We start from the raw sequence: 19,222 nt of genomic DNA, 5'->3' as shown, positions 1-19,222 counted from the left end.
TCCACTGTTCTAGACCCAGTTCCACTATTCTGGACCCAGATCCACTATTCTGAACCCAGTTCCACAGTACTGAACCCAGTTCTGAACCCAGATCCACTGTTCTGGACCCAGTTCCACGGTACTGAACCCAGTTCCACTGTTCTGGACCCAGTTCCACTATTCTGGACCCAGATCCACTATTCTGAACCCAGATCCACTATTCTGAACCCAGTTCCACTGTTCTGAACCCAGTTCAACAGTACTGAACCCAGTTCTGAACCCAGATCCACTTTTCTGGACCCAGTTCCACAGTACTGAACCCAGTTCCACTATTCTGGACCCTGTTCCACTGTCCTGGACCCAGTTCCAAGTATCACGGTTATCATGTTGCAACACACAGTGAATACGCAGGTGCTGTATAGTGCTTCATGAGGAGACTTTTTCTAATATCCGCGACGACGGTCAAATCTAACTCCATGAAAAGCATGTTGTACGAGGATCCAGAAACGATTTGATTCAAATTTTCTAGAGAGTTTATGTTGACGATTTGACTGTTCTTGGTATAGCAAAACTGGTCGCATGTATTCGAAGTGACGAGCGTGCGCAGGAAAAATAAAGATGAAGCATCAACGAATCGTGAGTCTGAAACAAGAGAAGATAATGACGTAAGCATTATGCCTGGTGAGAATGATTACGGTCTCGCCTCGTGTGTCTGGTATACTGTATTAGGTTTTGAAAGAAAGCCATTGGTCAAATTGAATATTTCGAAATCCACATCGAATCCACGTCGACTTGGTTACTCGGTACCGGTGAACTCAGTAAACCGCTCTCTCATCAAGTCAGGACGAAGTTCTACTGAGATTTATTCGGCCAAAAACCCTCATTTCCCTGATTCTCAACTCGATGTAGATTCCTAATTCGAATAAAACCGTATTTACCTTGACTATCGCGCATACTTTGCGCTAAATGATCGGCGACAGATTGGATAGCGGAGACAATTTTTCTTATTCCCAAACAACTGTTTTTGCCCATCAGTTTCAAACCCAAACAGAACGATTTCGACAGCCCACCACTTTGTTTTTGTTGATTGAAAAAATACCAATCTTCACCGATTTTGAATATATACATTTCTAAAAATAGAAAATACAAAAACCAGTTATCATTAAAATTACGAAATAATGCACCCATCTTGAGAGCAGTTGCACGGAATTATCTCATTGGAAATGAACTGATTTTAACTCAGAGGTAGCTTTAACTGTGGAACTGGATTCCGGAGGAGAAGGGAACTAGTTAATTACTTCAGTTGTGCTAGTGAAGTATGGCCGACTGTTCGCCACGCCACCTAGTGATGGGGTTGCTCACAAGCCCCCTGGATCTCAGATAAATCAACCTTATTTTTTTCAACACCAGTTCGCTATATACGGTCCATTGATCTAATGGGGTCTTATTATTATATGCCTAATGGAACTTGCGTGTCGCTGTTTTACAAGCAATTACGTTATATTTCTAAACATCGAATACGATCGACAACTGTTAAAAATGATTAATGCATTTTATCGAATATAAATTTCAACGAACACATTTTTTACAATGTTGTTACCACAATAATGCGATATTTCAAATTCTCATCATCCGAAATATTTCATTCTGATTTAACTGCCATAAATCATCGATCAAATGACGTAAATAGAACCTCGTAGTGCAAGATGGCTGCCAAAGAATTCTACGAATCGTTGACTTGCAACAGGGAAAACAACGCTAAAAACAAACATCGATGCAGGGATTTGTGGTGAGGAGATTCAACCCGCTGAAATCTATAAATCGAAATTTCAACATGCGCTCTGACGTTTCTTTCTAGTTGGCTTTTTAATGATTAATCAAAATAACAAATTCAACAAATTGAGCGCTATAGACTGAGTGAAGTGCTGGACCAAATTTCACACTTCTGAAATAAATCTAAGTTGATATTGTCTCATTTTCTATTGGAGTAATAACTCCAGAGTTAAATTCAGAACTGTAGAACTGGATCCTGAAACATGTTTCACATGATTTTGTACCGTGCTAAAATTTGGCTTGGGCGTTTTCGGTCGGGCCAAACACGCTCTGTGCGATCGTGACTATACAAATAAACAGATATTTGAGTTACCTTTAGCGTAAAACTTATTGAGATGAACAACTCCATCCTTATTCTTATCGAAAGTTTCAATGCCAAATATCAAAATACATGGGTTTCCTGCTGATTGTTTATCAAAACTAAATCCAATACAATCTGGTTGTTTGACGCACTCAGCTGCGCAGTACAAAGATGTATCACTCGTTGTTACTCCATTTACAGTGATAAATCTCGCCTTCAGTTGCGTATCTTTTATTAAAACGAACTTCCACGATGGCGCCGCAGGGTAACTGGAATAAACGATTGGTAATCTCCCGAAAATAATCAAAACCAACAAAAATTGTACCAGTTTAGCAGGATTTAGTAGCGCGCTGAGTAAAAACATTTCGGTGCGAAATGATTTCATTATTTACATAAAATTGCGGAATTCATGATCCAACGAATACAGGCAACGACGACCTCCCGGGAGTCCAGCCACGTTTCAGCAATGGTAAAACCTTATTGATGTAGCATAGCACCAACTCGAGGACGCGTAGTTTTTCAAATCAAGTGCTACACTTTGTTTTACAACGTGGATGTTGTTGGAAACAACACAGATTTCGTAACGGTATAAATGACTCGATAGAAGCTCTCAATACTGTAAAACTATTGTAACCGAGAAGCCGCATCGACTTTGAGTAAGTTCTCACAGTTCAGCCGTCAACTCTGATTAAATAAGAGTCTCCTCATTAACCGTATTCATAACGCTCTCCACATCAGTTCTAAACCGCTACACTGTCAGTTTGTAAGTGTGAACGGATGACGATGGATACTGACGAAGTTAAAGTTTATTTGTTTCCGATATGAATGTGCGATGGACAGGATAGAACGATGTGTATAACTCAATACCGAGGAGAAAGTGGATGAAAAGAGAGGAGCTTGTTAAAATACTTAAATATTTCACATCCGGAGATAGAACTTTAATGTAGCCTGAAGGCATTAATGGGTGGTTAAAATGCCATTAAACAAAGCTATCGTTAGTGACTGGATTCGATCACACTTCACCAAGAACCTTAGTGTCTGATGTACCACAGGTGGGTACACTAGGATCGTAGAGCGATGGAGATCTCTGTGACTACAGGACTGGGTGAAGATCACACCTGACTGGTCACCACAGCATAATGGGTCACCACACTGAACAGACAAACTGACACACACTGATTGTCACTAGAGACCGGTGGTCTAGTTGTTCAGAGAGTGGACTGACAAATACGAGGCCCGGGTTCAAATCCTGATGGGGCTGAGGCTAGGGTTAGGGTTAATTGTGGAGCTTGAACTGTAGCTAGGGTTAGGGTTAGGATGCTACAACGATCCCCTCTACTTAGTTTTGTTTCCTTTGATAATGAATTCCTCCGGAATAATCTTTTGCCTGATGGCGATGTCAGGAATCATTAATCATTTTTATACGCATTAATTTGATATCAGAATTACACCTGATTTGACCTGAGCTTCAATGCGTGTTCATACTGGTGCACTGGAGCTGAAGAGTTACGTATGAACCAGGAGCCATATTCAAGTGAAGAGAGGCATCAAGCTTGATGATTCGATTCGACAGGCGAGGACATGTTCTTTTTGAAAATAAAAGGCTGCTCGGTCCCCTTTCTGTCTGTAGATCTACTATTAGCCCTCGGTTCCATCGACAGTGAATACTACAGATGAATTATTCTATATTTCATAACACGTATATATCTAAGCATGTCTATTGGAGAAAAACTTAAAACAAGAGCAGTTATCCATCGGTCTAAATGTGCTCCGCTATTGATGTACCGGTAGCCGTTTTGTTTCGATTCTAGCAGGAGGACCCTTGTCTGATTTCACGTCTGTTTTCACGATGGAGAACCTGGTACCTACGAGCAAGTTAGATAATTGCTCGTAGCTGGTATAGTACTTACTGCCTGGATCTGACTGCTGGTACTTACTGCATCGTAGTCACAGCTAACGGATGTGTTAAGTGTTTTATACCTCTCTCAACTGTCGCACCCGTGTTTGCAGATTCAGTCGACATAGGAAACCTAATACGTTATTCCGATGGTGGCAATTAAGCTTAAGTAGCGTCTCGAGGAGAAATGTTCCTTGAATCTGTTAACTGTTCATGATATGTTTCAGACGTACTTTTATACGAAACCGAAGAAACAATGACTCGAACTGAAGAGGCTGTACATGAATGTACATCCCAAAGACTCCAACTGAAGAGGCTGTACATGAATGTACATCCCAAAGACTCCAACTGAAGAGGCTGTACATGAATGTACCTCCCAAAGACTCCAACTGAAGAGGCTGCACATGAATGTACTTTACATTGTATTTTTATTCCTCAAGGTACTAAGTTAACACAACAAACGAAAGGACTCGTAAATTTCTTGTCACATTGTTTATTTGATAATGTAATTTACAGAAAAATGAAAGCGCATTTGATACACAACAGTTTGAAGCTGTATCGTAAGTAACAACCAGTGCTTGGACATATTTCAACTAGTACACGAATAGATATCAAACTTAAAAGAAACATGCTTCTACATCTATGATGAGTCGCTGACCTTATTCGTATACATAAGCGATTATTTTGTAGTTCTGTATGTACAACAATTTTGTATCCATATTTTGGTGTATAATCTTCAATAAACGTCAAACAACAGCGGTAATGCCCTGTCATTTCTAATTCGGAGAATTTCAACACCAAATTCGTTATAATGCCATACTTTTTATCAGCCCCAACGGTTACTAAGGACTTTTACTGTAACATTTTTTACATTTACTGTTGCGGAAAAAATGTATGTCCTCAGTATCAAACCATCAAATTATGTACAGTCAAACTCGCTGCTTTTAAGTCGTAATAACTGTGACGATCATTAAAAGTTGACGATTTAGTGAATTGAATTAGGAATACGACAAAACGAGATTATTAAATAGAAACGACTTCAGTAAGGACGACAGTTGATGTACTTTAAAGTGTTCCTAATATCTTCCTAGTTACACATGCATTTCAACTATATATATTCGTCCACTGATTCATGTTGCAAAGCAACTACTGCTTATTCTCAGTTAATATAGAATTTCAATCTCAGGTGAACGTTTTTACATTAGATCTATAAGAAACGTAGATTGTGGTACAAGCTTAGGTTTTCGCATATAGATTATATAGATTACGTCTGTCCTTATGGAACCTTTATGTGGCTTTCTTAACAATATCATCTTTAACGAAATCGCCATCATCAGCAGGTGTTTGTTGAGAGGTACCGGGAGGTATGTTTAGATAGATTACAATAGGAACCTGTTGTTGTTGGTCATAAGAAATTCCCATTTTACTACACAATTTAACCGCATATCTGCAGAAAAGTGAAGCCTGGCAAATTGAAGCCACGAACTCCATCGCCGAGGCGACACATAATAGGCAAAAGAAGGCCGGTATCCAGCCTATGTAGGACCAGTAATAGACAGATAGAGCTGATGTAACGAGCGAGATGAACGAAATCAGGGAACTCAAGATTGATAAAGTCATACATGTGATCATGTAGCACTTCAAAAACTTCCTCGCATTTAAGAATCCAAATGTTCCCGCTACAACGAACATCACCCCTCCCCACAGACTCACTCCAAATAACATCAGAAATTCACGCATGGCCAACAGAACAACACTCAATACAATACAAACTACACCAGCGATTATTTGTAAAATTCCGCAAATTGCAAATTTTCTAGCATCATTATTGCTACAATACATAGGAGTCTGATTGATAAGGGGTGCATCAAGGGGTGTCCGAACGGCTGGTGTCATACCATACTGGGGTGTCTGAACGGCTGGGGTCATACTATACTGGGGTGTCTGAACGACTGGTGTCATACCATACTGGATTTGTATCATCCCTGGTTGGGCTGCTGTTTGGATCTGTGGTTGGGCTACTGGTTGGATCTGAGGTTGGTTTGCAGAGTTTCCCCCTTGTAAAACATACACTTGTTGTCCTGGTGCTGCAGATGGCATACCAACATTTACTGGTACAGCTTGGGCTGTGGGCATGCTGTAAGTCATATTACCAACAGGCATGGCGTACTGAAGCTGTTGCTGAGGAGCGAACATAACAGCAGTTTGGGCTGCTGGGACAGTAGTCTGTTCCGAGTGTTGAAGTAATACAGTACGATCATTACTCGTCAAATCAGCCATCATTTAAATTCTCTATTTCACCTAAAAATTAACATATACAATCCTGTTTAGAGGCGGTCATAAATTTAGTTCAGTGAAAGTTATCTTAATGTACATTCGATCTACTGCCAAATAAGGACGTTCTTCAATATCTTGTTTCTTTCTTTCAACTTTCAAAACTCAATTCACGTAAATACAATCAATATCATCCAAAATGATAAACTGTAAATCTCATTCGAATCTTACCTCGAGTTTTATGTGGTCTATGATTGAACTTTGTTGGCGCTCGCTAAATGAAAGAGAAAGATCTTATATGATTATTGTGTATATATCCATGACGCAGTTATTGCGCACACTATCACAGTACTATTTTACATCGTCGCAGTGCTACGAGGTCGATAGCAATATGCGACATATATAACGAATAAAAACATGCAGGATGTGCATGTAGTCTGTGCAACTTACTCCGAGACTCCATGTATAGAACTGAAGTTAAGAGAACCACACGTAGCTTTTTAAATAAGAACTATGTATTGACTAAGGCTGGCAGCAGTTGGCGCACTGATATATTGACGCCACAACAGTTCTGTCGCTTTAGCGAAAAAAATCGGAATCATTGATTTGCATATAAATAAATATGACGCATTGTGAAATCATGCCAAGAAAAATCGAGCGACTTTAGAATGTTATGTAGGGCAAATTACTTATTGAGTAATATATGCAATAAACAATTAGGCGAAGTTATATTAATGTATGTGTAATTATGTATAATTTTTGGTTATGTAATGTATAATTACATGGAACGTTATTATGTAAGGTATTTCCTATGTAAAATGTTATGCACCCCACCAGCTAGTCCCGGATAAACTTCGGTATTTAGCCCTGCAATCCAGTTAACAGTCCAATCCTTGAAACGAGTTCGGGGGTGAAGTGGATGCTGTCTTCTCATTGCAAATCAGGTTGCCTTTTTATATCAGGGGAGATCGTCGCCTGCAAATGTGACGCTCATTCTCTCAGAAATCGCATCTTTTTCTTTTGGATACTGTCTCACATTTTCCTAGACCTGGGTAAGGTATAGTCTGTTCCTGTGGTCAGTCTATTGCCAGTATTCTAGTGTAAAGATCAAATCACGTGAAGGATTGAAATAAGAAACTTCGTTTAGAGTCCATCGTTGAAAAAACCGGAATAAATGAAAAAGTTAAAACAATTCCTTTAGACGAATTTACTGTGATGTTTATTTCCATCTATCATATTCAAGTGTCATTAATTACGCTCAGTACAGACACAATTATGATTAACTTGGGTTGTTTCTGATAATAATAAAGAAATCATGAGCGACTTTGCATAGGACTACATCTCTACTGGACCAGAAAGGTGGGATCCTTGATTGAACTAAGGAAATTCGGAATTTAATTTTTCGCTCAAAGATACTATAAGGCCAACAAATAATCAGATATTTTTTATTGAGCTCAAAAAAAGATATCCGTCCTAATAGAACAATGAGAAGATATTATGCTTATTATATACCAAGGACAATAAACGTAAAGAAACTCATACTTTAGCTTAGCCAGAGCCCGGGTGTATAGTGCTATCATATACAGGGTAACTTATAGATAGCAATGAATATAATGATAATCCAATTGGAATAATAACTTCCATTTAACGATATATTCTGTGTTATTACATATCCGTGTACCTTACTACGTATATTACCAAAGCTAGAACTATACTAAATGTTAACTATGCTAAAACTATATATAATAGCTTATTGATAATGAGTCCAAACCAAGCGTGGTTCTGGTTTACATTGAGAGTATCTTAATGTGTGTCCAAGAAAACGTTATTTTACAACATCCACGAACGCAGATATCAATTTGAAATTAGGACAATTTAGATCTCATCTCCAACTGATAATCGTACCACTTGTTGGTACATGTCATATTAAGCAGTAACGTTATCAGTAACTGAATTATAAGTTGGAGGTTGGGCGGACATCTCCTTATCTGTCGATGGTTGTTGTAAATACCCAGGAGGAATATTCAGATAGATTACAATCGGGACTTGTTGGTTATTCTGTTGCTGAATCTTCATATTATTACACATTCTTACCAAGTATCGACAGAAAAATGAAGCCTGACAAATAGATGTAATGAACTCTGACAATGCAGCAAGAGCCGTTACACAGTACATGCCTGGTGCCCAGCCTAGGTAACACATTCTGTAGACCCAGTTAAGGGATACAAGTATTGTACCAAAGGCACATAATGCAGCCACAATGGACAAACTGAAACATGTGATCATATAACATTTTAGGAATTTCTTACCATTCACAATCCCAAAGGCACCAGCGACAATGAACAAAACCCCTCCCCAAATACCGATACCACCACCTTCTATATACCGACGATCTGCCCATACACCTACACTTGAAGCAATGCAAATTATGCCGGAAATTATTTGGACGATTCCACAAATTGTGAACCTTTTGCCATCAATGTTGCTACGAGGAATTGGAGTCTGGTCGAAGAGTGGCTCATCAGCTGGCATCTGCATGGCTGGTGTCTGAACTGCTGGTGTCATGCCATACTGGGGTGTTAGACCGGCTGGTGTCATGCCATACTGGAGTTGTATCATCCCTGGTTGGGCTACTGGTTGGATCTGTGGTTGGTTAGCAGAGTTTCCTCCCTGTAAAACATACACTTGTTGTCCTGGTGCTGCAGACGGCATACCAACATTTACTGGTACAGCTTGGGCTGTGGGCATGCTGTAATTCATATTACCAACAGGCATGGCGTACTGAAGCTGTTGCTGAGGAGCGAACATAACAGCAGTTTGGGCTGCTGGGACAGTAGTCTGTTCCGAGTGTTGAAGTAACACAGTACGATCATTAGTCGTCAAATCAGCCATCATTCAAATCATCTACTTCACCTGCAACACAATGAAGAACTTTATATTCTTAACGACTTTTTTCCATAAGCCATTTGTTTGGAGGATGATTATTTGGAGTAGATATAGGAAACGTTTTGATAATTTAACGAATTGGTCGATACGAACTAAATTAGGCTCTGACTGTAGAAGAAATAGTATAAAGAACGAATTCGTTTTATTAGAACTTACCTCTTTTACTCTATATATCGCGGATGTTTTGTGCGCGAGTCTGAATGAAAAAAGAAAAAGACGATACTCAACCAAAAATCTTGTTCATACAGAACGTATTTTAGACATACGCAGTTAATTCCGTCAATACGCATTCATAATACACAGTGCTGATAATACATGTATATACACTAACTCAGTCGATAATGCTAGAATAGCTAGTGTATGAATACTATATACATTCAACCACATTAATAAGGCGTCACCTGATAACAATCAAAACCCAGGTAAACCGACAGAAAAATGTACTGAGTTGATGTACGTACAAGTATCTTCTTTCTATCCACACAATGAATAAAATCCCTTGTATGATAGCCGCCAGACGTTTTTATCGATTGATAACACAAAACAAAATGGCGACTTGTTCAGGGAAATGGGAACGAATGGTGAACAACCGTAACTACGTAGCGCCAGTAAAAAATAGGACATCTACTTTCATGTTATTGTAAACGTTTCCAGTCAAGTGAAATACATGATTACGTGTAACGTTTTGTAAGGCATTTCCTGGATAGAAATACCATTCCATAAACAACGTTAACAAATAGGGAATGAAGTAGGTCCTGCCTTCCCTTTACCATTCAGGTTGCTATTTTTGTCAACTAAGAGATCGTCGATAATCTGCAAAATTGACACTGATCCTCTCGGAAATTGTATCTTTTCGAATGCGTTTCTTCAGAGATTTCTAATACCGACGGAAAACCCTCGATTGTGGCCGTCCAAAAATGTCCTTCCTTTATTTGGATACTGTCTCACATTTTCCTGGACTTGGGTGCGTGTAAGTCTGTTCCAGTGGTCAGTCTATTGTCAATATTCTAGTGTAAAGATACTTTGCCTTAAAGCCACAAATAACGTAAAGGATTGAAATAAGAAACTTCGTCCATGGTTGAAACAACCGGAATAAATGAATAAGTAAAAACAATTCCTTTAGACGAATTTACTGTGATGTTTATTTCCATCTATCATATTCAAGTGTCATTAATTACGCTCAGTACTGACAAAATTATAATTAACTTGAATTAGTTTTGTTTATGATAACAATAATAGAAATCATGAGCGATAGCGATATAATTATGTTAAAATGAAGCAACGGCTTACTTTTAACTGACCTTTGGACCACATCTCTACTGGACCAGGGAGGTGGGATCCTAGACTGAACTTAAGGAAATTCGGAATTTATTCATCCAACTGTTATTCATCCTGATATACAGAAACGTATATTGCTACTAAAGGCAAAACAATAATCAGATATTTCACTGAGCCCAATAGGACAGTGAGAAAATATTATAATGCCACCGGTAAGGTTTTCCATTTAAGGATAGATTATGTGTACATATCCGCATATTTTACTACGTATATTACCAAAGCTAGACCATCTAAAACTATATATAACAGCTTATTGATAATTAGTCAAAGCTAATCGTAGTTCTGGTTTATATTGAGCGCATCTTAATTTGTGTCCAAGAAAACGTTCTTTTACAACATCCACGATTGCAGATATCAATTTGAAATTAGGACAATTTAGATCTCATCTCCCACTGATAAGCGTACGACTTGTTGGTACATATCATATTAAGCAGTGACGTTATCAGTAACGGAATTATAAGTCGGAGGTTGGGCGGACATCTCCTTATCTATCGATGGCTGTTGTAAATACCCAGGAGGAATATTCAGATAGATTACAATCGGGACTTGTTGGTCTGCATTCTGTTGATGAATCGTCATACTACATGTATTACACATTCTTACCAAGTATCGACAGAAAAATGAAGCCTGACAAATAGATGTAATGAACTCTGACAATGCAGCAAATGCCAATACGCAGTACATGGCTGGTGCCCAGCCTAGGTAAGACCGGTAGTAAACCCAGGTCAAAGATGTTAGAATCGCAGCAAAGGAACAGAATGCAGCCACAATGGACAAACTGAAACATGTGATCATATAACATTTTAGGAATTTTTTACCATTCACAATCCCAAAAGCACCAGCGACAATGAACAAAATCCCTCCCCAAATACCAATACCACCATCATCTAAGTACCTACGGAAAGCAAATATAGCTATACTTGAGGCAATGCAAATTATGCCGGAAATTATTTGGACGATTCCACAAATTGTGAACCTTTTGGTATCGATGTTGCTACAAGGAATTGGAGTCTGGTCGAAGAGTGGCTCATCAGCTGGCATCTGCATGGCTGGTGTCTGAACGGCTGGTGTCATGCCATACTGGAGTTGTATCATCCCTGGTTGGGCTGCTGTTTGGATCTGTGGTTGGGTTACTGGTTGGATCTGTGGTTGGTTTGCAGAGTTTCCTCCTTGTAAAACATACAATTGTTGTCCTGGTGCTGCAGATGGCATACCAACATTTACTGGTACAGCTTGGGCTGTGGGCATGCTGTAAGTCATATTACCAACAGGCATGGCGTACTGAAGCTGTTGCTGAGGAGCGAACATAACAGCAGTTTGGGCTGCTGGGACAGTAGTCTGTTCCGAGTGTTGAAGTAACACAGTACGATCATTAGTCGTCAAATCAGCCATCATTTGAATTCTCTATTTCACCTACAACACGAACATATATGGTCAATGTAAATAATTTCTATTTTCGCTACGGCCATAAAGTAAGCACTAGAAACCACCAAATGATGATTCATTTTGAAATATATATAGGAATGATTTTGACAATCAACAAATTTGTCAAAACCATGTTGCCTAAATCAGGCACCAGTTATTGTCATAGAAATAGAATGAACAATCACTCAATCAATCCGGGAACTTACCTTCTTAACGTTATATCGTAGGTGTTTTGTGCGCGAGTCTGAATGAAAAAAAAAAATGACGATACTCAACCAAAATTCTTCTTCAAATAGAACGTATTAAAACGTTCACAGTTTCGTCTGCGCGCTGTCATAATACAGTACAATACATACATCTACTGTACTGTCGAGAATACTGCTAATGCTGTATTCACAACGATAAAACTAAGGCGTCACCTACTGATAATCAAAACCCTGGTAAACTAGCTGAAAAATTTACTGAGTTGATGTACGTACAATGTATTTTCTTTCTATCCACAAAATAATCAATATTCTCTGTGTGATATCCGTGTATCTTGTAGACGGCTAGACGTTTTATCGATCGATTGCGCAATAGAAAATGGCGACTGGTTCACGAGTGGTGCCAATAAAAAATAAAACGTGTAGGTCGAATAGTATGGTTTCGTGTAATTCATGGTATAAAGCAAGTCACGTGCCTTCAGTATCCTGTGTTTAGAAGTTGTTTCTGGAACAAGTGAATTACGAAATAACCCGTGCGTTTCTTTCAAACATCGTGGATCATTATAAGGCAACAGGGAAACCTACGTAAATCCTGTGACAGCGGATATTAGTCGCAATTTTTTTCCGATTCTGTGAGAGCTGATTATGAAGAAAGTCAAACGGCGTTTTCTGTTCGTTACCCTCGTTTGAATCATCAGATATAGAGGGTTTATCATGAGCTATAAGTGAAGAGGCCGCGATCAAACCCTCTCTCTATTTAACCGGTATTAGTTTTCACCACCACACTCAGCAGCAATAGGCCTAACGAGATACCCAATAGAATCCACGAATTTTACCTTTGTTCGTCTTGTTGTATGAGTCCAAATGAGAAGAGGATCTACTGGTATGTTTCCCCAATAGTCTGTTGAATCAGAATGAAACTAACTGCGCAGTTGTTTTCGGTGATGATGCTACATCCGGGTTGTTGCGTCACAACGCGCCAAGTGTAATCCGGTGTAATCCAGTATCCGGTGCAGCAGGAAGTTGATGATGAGATGACGAGATTCTTACACCGAATAAAAACTAGAGCAAGAAACACTGATAGTTGCACAAAATAAAGGTCGTTACTTTTTGTATTTCGTTAAAATTCTGTTACATAATGCACTTACTGGTAATAATAGCTCTGTACACAACGTATCATAATAAACTTCATCCTCGCCTACAAGATAATAGGTTATCCCCGTCGAAGCTTGTTTCGGTGTGAGCTTCGGCGTCGTGAGGTGATCAAACACAGCAGGCGAGGATGGATAAACTTATAATTTACAAGTCCAATCAAGCAGTAACGTTCGTCATCAGTGACAGAATTATAAGTTGAAGGTTTGGCGGACAAATTACAATCGGGACTTGGTCATTCGGTTTGCTGAATTTCCATATCATTGCACATTCGTATCAAGTATCGACAGAAAAATAAAGCCTGACAAATAGATGTTATGAATTCTGATAATGCAGTAAGTACCGATACACAGTACATGGCTAGTACCCAGTCTGTGAAACACATTCTGTGCGGCAGCCAGATCATAGACACTATTATTAAACCGAAGGAACAGATTGCAGCCAAAATGGACAAACTGAAACATATGATCATATAACATTTCAATAACATTTCACCATGCACAATCCCAAAAGCACCAGCGGCAATGAACAAAATCCCTCCCCAAATACCGATACTACCACCTTCTATATAATAACAAAAAAAAATCATAACTAAACTTGAAGTAATGCAGATGATGCCAGAAATCATTTGTACGATTCCACAAATTGTGAACCTTCTGGCATCGATCCTTCTACAAGAAATTGAAGTCCGTTGGGAGAGTGGCTCATCAGCTGGTTCTTGTATGTCCGATGTCTGAATGCATTGTAGTTGAATCACCATTGGCTGGAGTGCTGGTGGGATCTGTAGTTGGACTGCAGAGTTTCCTCCTTGTTGTCCTGTTGCAGGAGAGGCGGTTTGCTGGTATTGAAGTAACGCATGATCGCAGGTCGTCAAATCAGCCATCATTCAAATTCAGCTGTAACATAAAGTAATCCATAGAAGGCAAAATGGAATAATCAAAATAAAAATGGTAAACTGCGATTCTGTACATATCAGCCATAAAGAAATCAAAGCGTATTCCGTTGCCTCTGCTGTGGATCATCAGCAACTGTTACATAAGCAATTTACAGAGGCCCATTTGACCCACTCAGCTTACCCGGTCTTACCACGATCAACAACATAGGCTTTATATCAGGCAACACGTAGAATCCACGAATTCACTTATGTTTGTCTTGTTGTAATCCAAGTCTAAGTGTTGTCCGGTATCTTTTCTCATTGATCTTGGTGGAGTTAAGTCTGATCAATCTCTCTCCGTCTAATGAATGAATAATTGGGCGTTTTTTACAAGCTATGAATAAAGAGGTCTTGTCTTCACGATTGTTTACAACGTCAGAGCAGCAGGAAATGATATCGTTTTACAATGACGTAAACCACGCGAGGTGCAATACCGTCTACGATAAGATTACCCCCCCCCCCCCAAAAAAAAAAATAAAAATATAGCAAGCGAACTGATTGTCGAGAGAAATTTAGGTCATATCGAATGATAGCCGAGGATCTCTGGTGAAAATACAATGACTGACAACCAGTCACCAAACCTGACTGATTACCACACCTGACTGGTCATCACACTGACTGCATAAACTTCCAAATGACGCCAGTCACTTGGGTTCGTTGGTCTAGTGATAAGTGATAGTGATAGCTAGTGATTAGCGTGCTCGGCTGGTGCGCCGAAGGCCCGGGTTCGAATCTAGGTTTAACGTTTCTGGGAGCTAGAGCTGGGGTTTGGCTTACTTTAAGCTTGAAGAGCTATGGCTTTGGTTAGCATCCCGTATTCGAGGCTAAGGTTAACTTAAGAGATAGCCCATGATTTTTTTATTCTCATTATTCTAGATGGCACCTTTTGGTAAATGCCCAATGGACCTGAACACTTGCTATTCAGGTTTTACTATTTGAAATCAATTGTATTGTTAACGGATAGAGTATGATTGCAAACCAGGCACCATGCCTGACTGTGGTTACCCCACACCTGACTGAGGTTATCCCAAACCTGACTGGTCACTGCAGCTAAATGTTTACCACTCTGTGATAAACGTCGACCAGTCACGTTTACTGCTTGAGTCGTGATCGTGCTGGGTTAACAACGACATTGAAATCTAATAAATTCGATCAGTGTCTTCAGTTTATCGTTCAGTTGTTTAAACAGTGATTACGTCGACCTGTTCCAGTATCGAGCAAAACTACAGTTATATATCTAAACACCTTCAGCGGGTGCAAATATTATTATTGCGTGAATAGAAGAAGCGATTGAGAACAAAAAAAGTGAAATCGCCCGAAATGATGACGAAGAGAGGACTTGTTGCAGGCCAGCAGGTTCCTGACGTCATCGAATCTGCTGCTACGGAGTTAAAAAGTAACGATTCAATTCCGACAACAGAAGAAATACATTTCGAACGGTTGCTGAAAGTTTTAGGATATTTCGGAAAATTTCAAGTTCGTTTATTTACTATAACTTGTCTACTGGATTTCTCCGCGAGTTGGATCATGGTATTCTATGTATTTGCTAATGTCGTTCCCAAATGGAAATGCGCGGAATATTCCGGAAATCAGACGGTGGTATCTTTTTCCAATCATATCGTAGGAAATTCAACCTCCGGTGTTTGCAAAATTGATGGAAACAAATGTATTAAATTTGAATACAATACAACTGACTCTATTAATTCCATAGTGAAAGAGGTGGGTGCATGCACAGTCTATAGGTGAAGGGTGAACATGATTAGATATACATTTTTAAATCATATTTTCCTAACTTCATACGTGTGTGTACTTATATACTTATATACGTGTGTGTGACTTTATATAACAATACCGCATTCATAAGATTCGCAAAAGGTTTCTATGTTAAGTTCGTATTTTCCCGCATACAGCCCACTCTCCCTTTCATAAGATACAGTTCCTTACGAAATGCTGAATAACCTTCAAAATCCTTATGCATTTGTTACAGTGGGATCTTGTCTGTGACCAATCATTTATACCAAAACTGACGGTCAGTATTCAGATGGCTGGAGTACTGATAGGAGCGCTATGTTGCGGATACCTGGCAGAATGGGTCGGTCGTAAGAAAACTCTTCTCGTTTACTGTAGCGGAGTTATGATTTTTCAAGTCATCGCTGGATTATCAGTTAACTATTATATGTATATTGTACTTAGATTCTTTATTGGTTTCTGTATTGGTAAGTGTAATCTCTTGTTTCTGACTGCTTTCTCTTCACCTCCACAATTGAAGTAATACGCACCTTTCTTACTACATTCCAGCCGGACCATTCTGTTTATGTTACACGCTGCCAATGGAGTTTTGTGGTCCAAAATGGCGCACGTTTGTCGGAGCCCTAAGTCTGTTTGGATTTGCACCAATGATGTTGGCTTTCTTCGCGTACTACTTACGGAACTGGCAACATCTTGCTTTTGTGACGGGGGCTATATTCATGCCAGCAGTCATCGCTGCCATGATGCACGTTTAGTGGATAACATTCTTCACTTGCAATCTATAAATTTATAGATACAGAATTAGATTATCATATTTGTTTTGATTTCGCTGTAGATGGGTTCCTGAAAGTATTCGATGGTTGACGATGAAAGGTCGATTCGAAGAAGCTGAAAAGACGATACGTTGGATGGCGCGAGTGAACAGAACTCAAGTACCAGATCTAGGTTTACTACGCGCGTTAGCTGCTCAGGATAAGTCTGAACAGGAGGAGGGAAAACGACACAATTATCTGGATCTATTCTGTACTAGAGAACTGGCCATTCAGACTTTAACACTGATGTACGCCAGGTAAAACATTATCTAACTTGTAATATGTATTGTAGAATACAAAATTCATATTTCCATAATAAATGCTTCGCATGTGCTAAGTTCTGCAAATTTTTTAACTCACCTGCTTCTGGTTCCACAGTTTTTCAGTTCATTTTCAATTAATTAAGTTAAATCCTCGCAACTCAAGTGTAGAACTGGACCCGGTGAAACTGGATCCCGATAAAGTTCAATTTGATCATTTTCTAATGAACCAATACCTCGAGAGACCTCTTCATAAAGTTTTCCTTATTGTTAAACAGTTTTTGCTGTTCGACTATATTCTACGGAGTCAGTACGATGTACAGTACATTCGAAGGTACAATATTCATGAATGCGATATTAAACTCATGTGTGGTGATGCCGTTAGTCTGGACTGCTATATACTCCGGTAACAGGTATGGAAGAGATAGACTTTATCAAGGCTTAACGAAGTTATAAATAAAGTAACATGATCCATATATTTTACATTAAGCGGGCAAGTTGGAGGAAACACGATCATTTTGGCGACCGTCTGAATTCAATAAAGCGAAAAACCCACAATAAGAACTAAAAAGACTACATTTTTTCCAATTCTGACATTATTCAAGATGGCCGTTACAAGTGATCAGGATAGATTTCATTATCAAATACATCTCATATGCAAATATAGGCTACAATCAACTGTTGATTCTATTTTGCAGATTCGGTAGGCGGAATTCGTTTTTCGGCTACATGACCGTACCGGTTTTGTGTCTGCTGATATTTCTAATAATAGGCTTACTGGATAAGAAATCTGAAGCTGGTGTCGGAATCCTGATGACTGTTTTAGTTATAGTAGGGCAGGGTGCAGTTTTAGCAGGCTGGCAGCTGATCGGTATTTATGGTATTGAAACTTTCCCAACGGTTATACGGTAAATGTATTAGTTTCGAATGATCCTCCAATGAATTAAACCGAAACACTGTTCGAAATATAATCATTTTGATATAGAACTTTTCATTTTTGGCTGAATTTATTGTGGGATTTCTCTCGTTATTGGTCTCGAATATTTCGTATGATCCTTCAATGAATTTACGTTCTATTGAACGAGAATCCTATATTGTGCATATTATTTTTAATTTTGTGTTTCATATACAGAACTATGGGTATATCATCTTGTAGTACAGTGTCTCGTATTGGTGGTATCATTGCTCCTCAAATCGCCTATTTGGTAAGTGCTCAATCATTGTGTAGTTCTGAGTTTCATGGATGTGCGGGAGAAAATAATCCTAGCTGGGAACATTTTGAAATTTGTCAGATATTACCATGGTTTCTCATTGTTAAAGGTGGTTGTCAGATACGCAGTCTATGGCACTTGGGCTCTGTGAAAAAGCCGCATCTGTCCCGTCTTGCAAAGGGTCCCGGGATTCGAATTTCTTTAATTATGAAATGATTTCAAAAACTTTTTTTCTTCTCCAACTGCAGGGTATCGCCATTCATTGGACAGTACCGTACGCTGTCTATTTTATATTCTGCATTTCGGCAACAGTTTTAGTGTTTTTGTACCTGCCCGAAACGAACAAGAAGCCGCTGAAAGACGCCGTGCCAGTCACGGCCAGAATGTCCCGCACCAGAAGCGAATTGGAACCGATCCAAGAGGAGACATCAGCTGATTGCCTCAATGAAGATGCTGTGTAGTTGATGAGAGCGTCATTCATGAGAAATTGTATATACATTGATTTTGAAACTTACTTTTGTATTCATATAATTAATCTATCAAGAAATAAACAATCCTGTTAACAGATAGAACTATCTTTGAGTCCTAGTCAAGTTTGTGACAAAGCAGAACCCGATTTGTACTGGTCATTGCTTAAGTCAAAATTTCACATTAGTCCCCCTCCGATATAAGAATTTTCTGTGAACCCTCGCATGCCAAATTCAGCTCCAACCTACGACTGGAACCACCCATTACTAAACCGAAGGGAATCAGCCTGGAGCCACCCATTACTGAACGGAATGACAGCCTGGAGCCACCCACTACTGAACGGAATGACAGCCTGGAGCCACCCCAGCCTGGGCACCGCGACTGTAAGCCATCTGCTCGAGTAACAAGAAAAAACGAAAGATAGAACACATATGAATAAT

At 39.3% G+C, this 19,222-nt stretch overlaps 3 protein-coding genes across 12 annotated transcripts; 1 reads left to right on the top strand and 2 right to left on the bottom strand.

Annotated features, from left to right (window-relative positions):
• Positions 1-28: 28 nt before the first annotated feature.
• On the bottom strand, positions 29-2,477 carry LOC141903324 (uncharacterized). The gene is made up of 3 exons (XM_074791428.1): positions 2,126-2,477; positions 918-1,109; positions 29-621 (listed from the first exon to the last, which is right to left on the bottom strand). The coding sequence occupies exons 1-3, from the start codon at positions 2,475-2,477 to the stop codon at positions 362-364; spliced, it is 804 nt and encodes a 267-aa protein (XP_074647529.1). The 3' UTR covers positions 29-361.
• A 2,000-nt stretch (positions 2,478-4,477) lies between these two features.
• On the bottom strand, positions 4,478-14,682 carry LOC141903767 (uncharacterized). 9 transcript variants are annotated; one of them, XR_012619095.1, is made up of 4 exons: positions 14,425-14,682; positions 13,033-14,244; positions 6,516-6,558; positions 4,478-6,311 (listed from the first exon to the last, which is right to left on the bottom strand). XR_012619095.1 is itself a non-coding variant. In XM_074792059.1 (4 exons), exons 3-4 carry the CDS (start codon positions 9,177-9,179, stop codon positions 8,211-8,213), a joined length of 936 nt encoding a protein of 311 aa, XP_074648160.1. In that variant the 5' UTR covers positions 9,180-9,197; positions 9,387-9,426; positions 13,033-13,159; the 3' UTR covers positions 7,481-8,210. The 9 variants fall into 9 exon arrangements, 6 of the variants coding, with proteins under 6 accessions (XP_074648160.1, XP_074648155.1, XP_074648159.1 ...); XM_074792059.1 differs by lacking the exons at positions 4,478-6,311; positions 6,516-6,558; positions 14,425-14,682 and adding exons at positions 7,481-8,836; positions 8,870-9,197; positions 9,387-9,426 and having other exon boundaries at positions 13,033-13,159; XR_012619094.1 differs by lacking the exons at positions 4,478-6,311; positions 6,516-6,558 and adding exons at positions 10,359-11,981; positions 12,200-12,237 and having other exon boundaries at positions 14,435-14,682.
• Positions 13,216-18,891, top strand: LOC141903764 (organic cation transporter-like protein). Of its 2 annotated transcripts, none has more exons than XM_074792046.1 (8): positions 13,216-13,295; positions 16,270-16,498; positions 16,581-16,776; positions 16,867-17,100; positions 17,382-17,516; positions 17,802-18,011; positions 18,236-18,308; positions 18,563-18,891. In XM_074792046.1, exons 2-8 carry the CDS (start codon positions 16,324-16,326, stop codon positions 18,773-18,775), a joined length of 1,236 nt encoding a protein of 411 aa, XP_074648147.1. In that variant the 5' UTR covers positions 13,216-13,295; positions 16,270-16,323; the 3' UTR covers positions 18,776-18,891. The 2 variants fall into 2 exon arrangements, with proteins under 2 accessions (XP_074648147.1, XP_074648146.1); XM_074792045.1 differs by lacking the exon at positions 13,216-13,295 and adding an exon at positions 15,402-16,001.
• Positions 18,892-19,222: the final 331 nt, after the last annotated feature.

This window comes from Tubulanus polymorphus, chromosome 4 (assembly GCF_964204645.1).
Source record: "Tubulanus polymorphus chromosome 4, tnTubPoly1.2, whole genome shotgun sequence".
In the NCBI taxonomy this organism is placed as follows: Eukaryota; Metazoa; Nemertea; class Palaeonemertea; order Tubulaniformes; family Tubulanidae; genus Tubulanus; species Tubulanus polymorphus.
The sequence above is the reverse complement of the archived record's forward strand: the minus strand, read 5'-3'. Positions and strand labels throughout refer to the sequence as shown.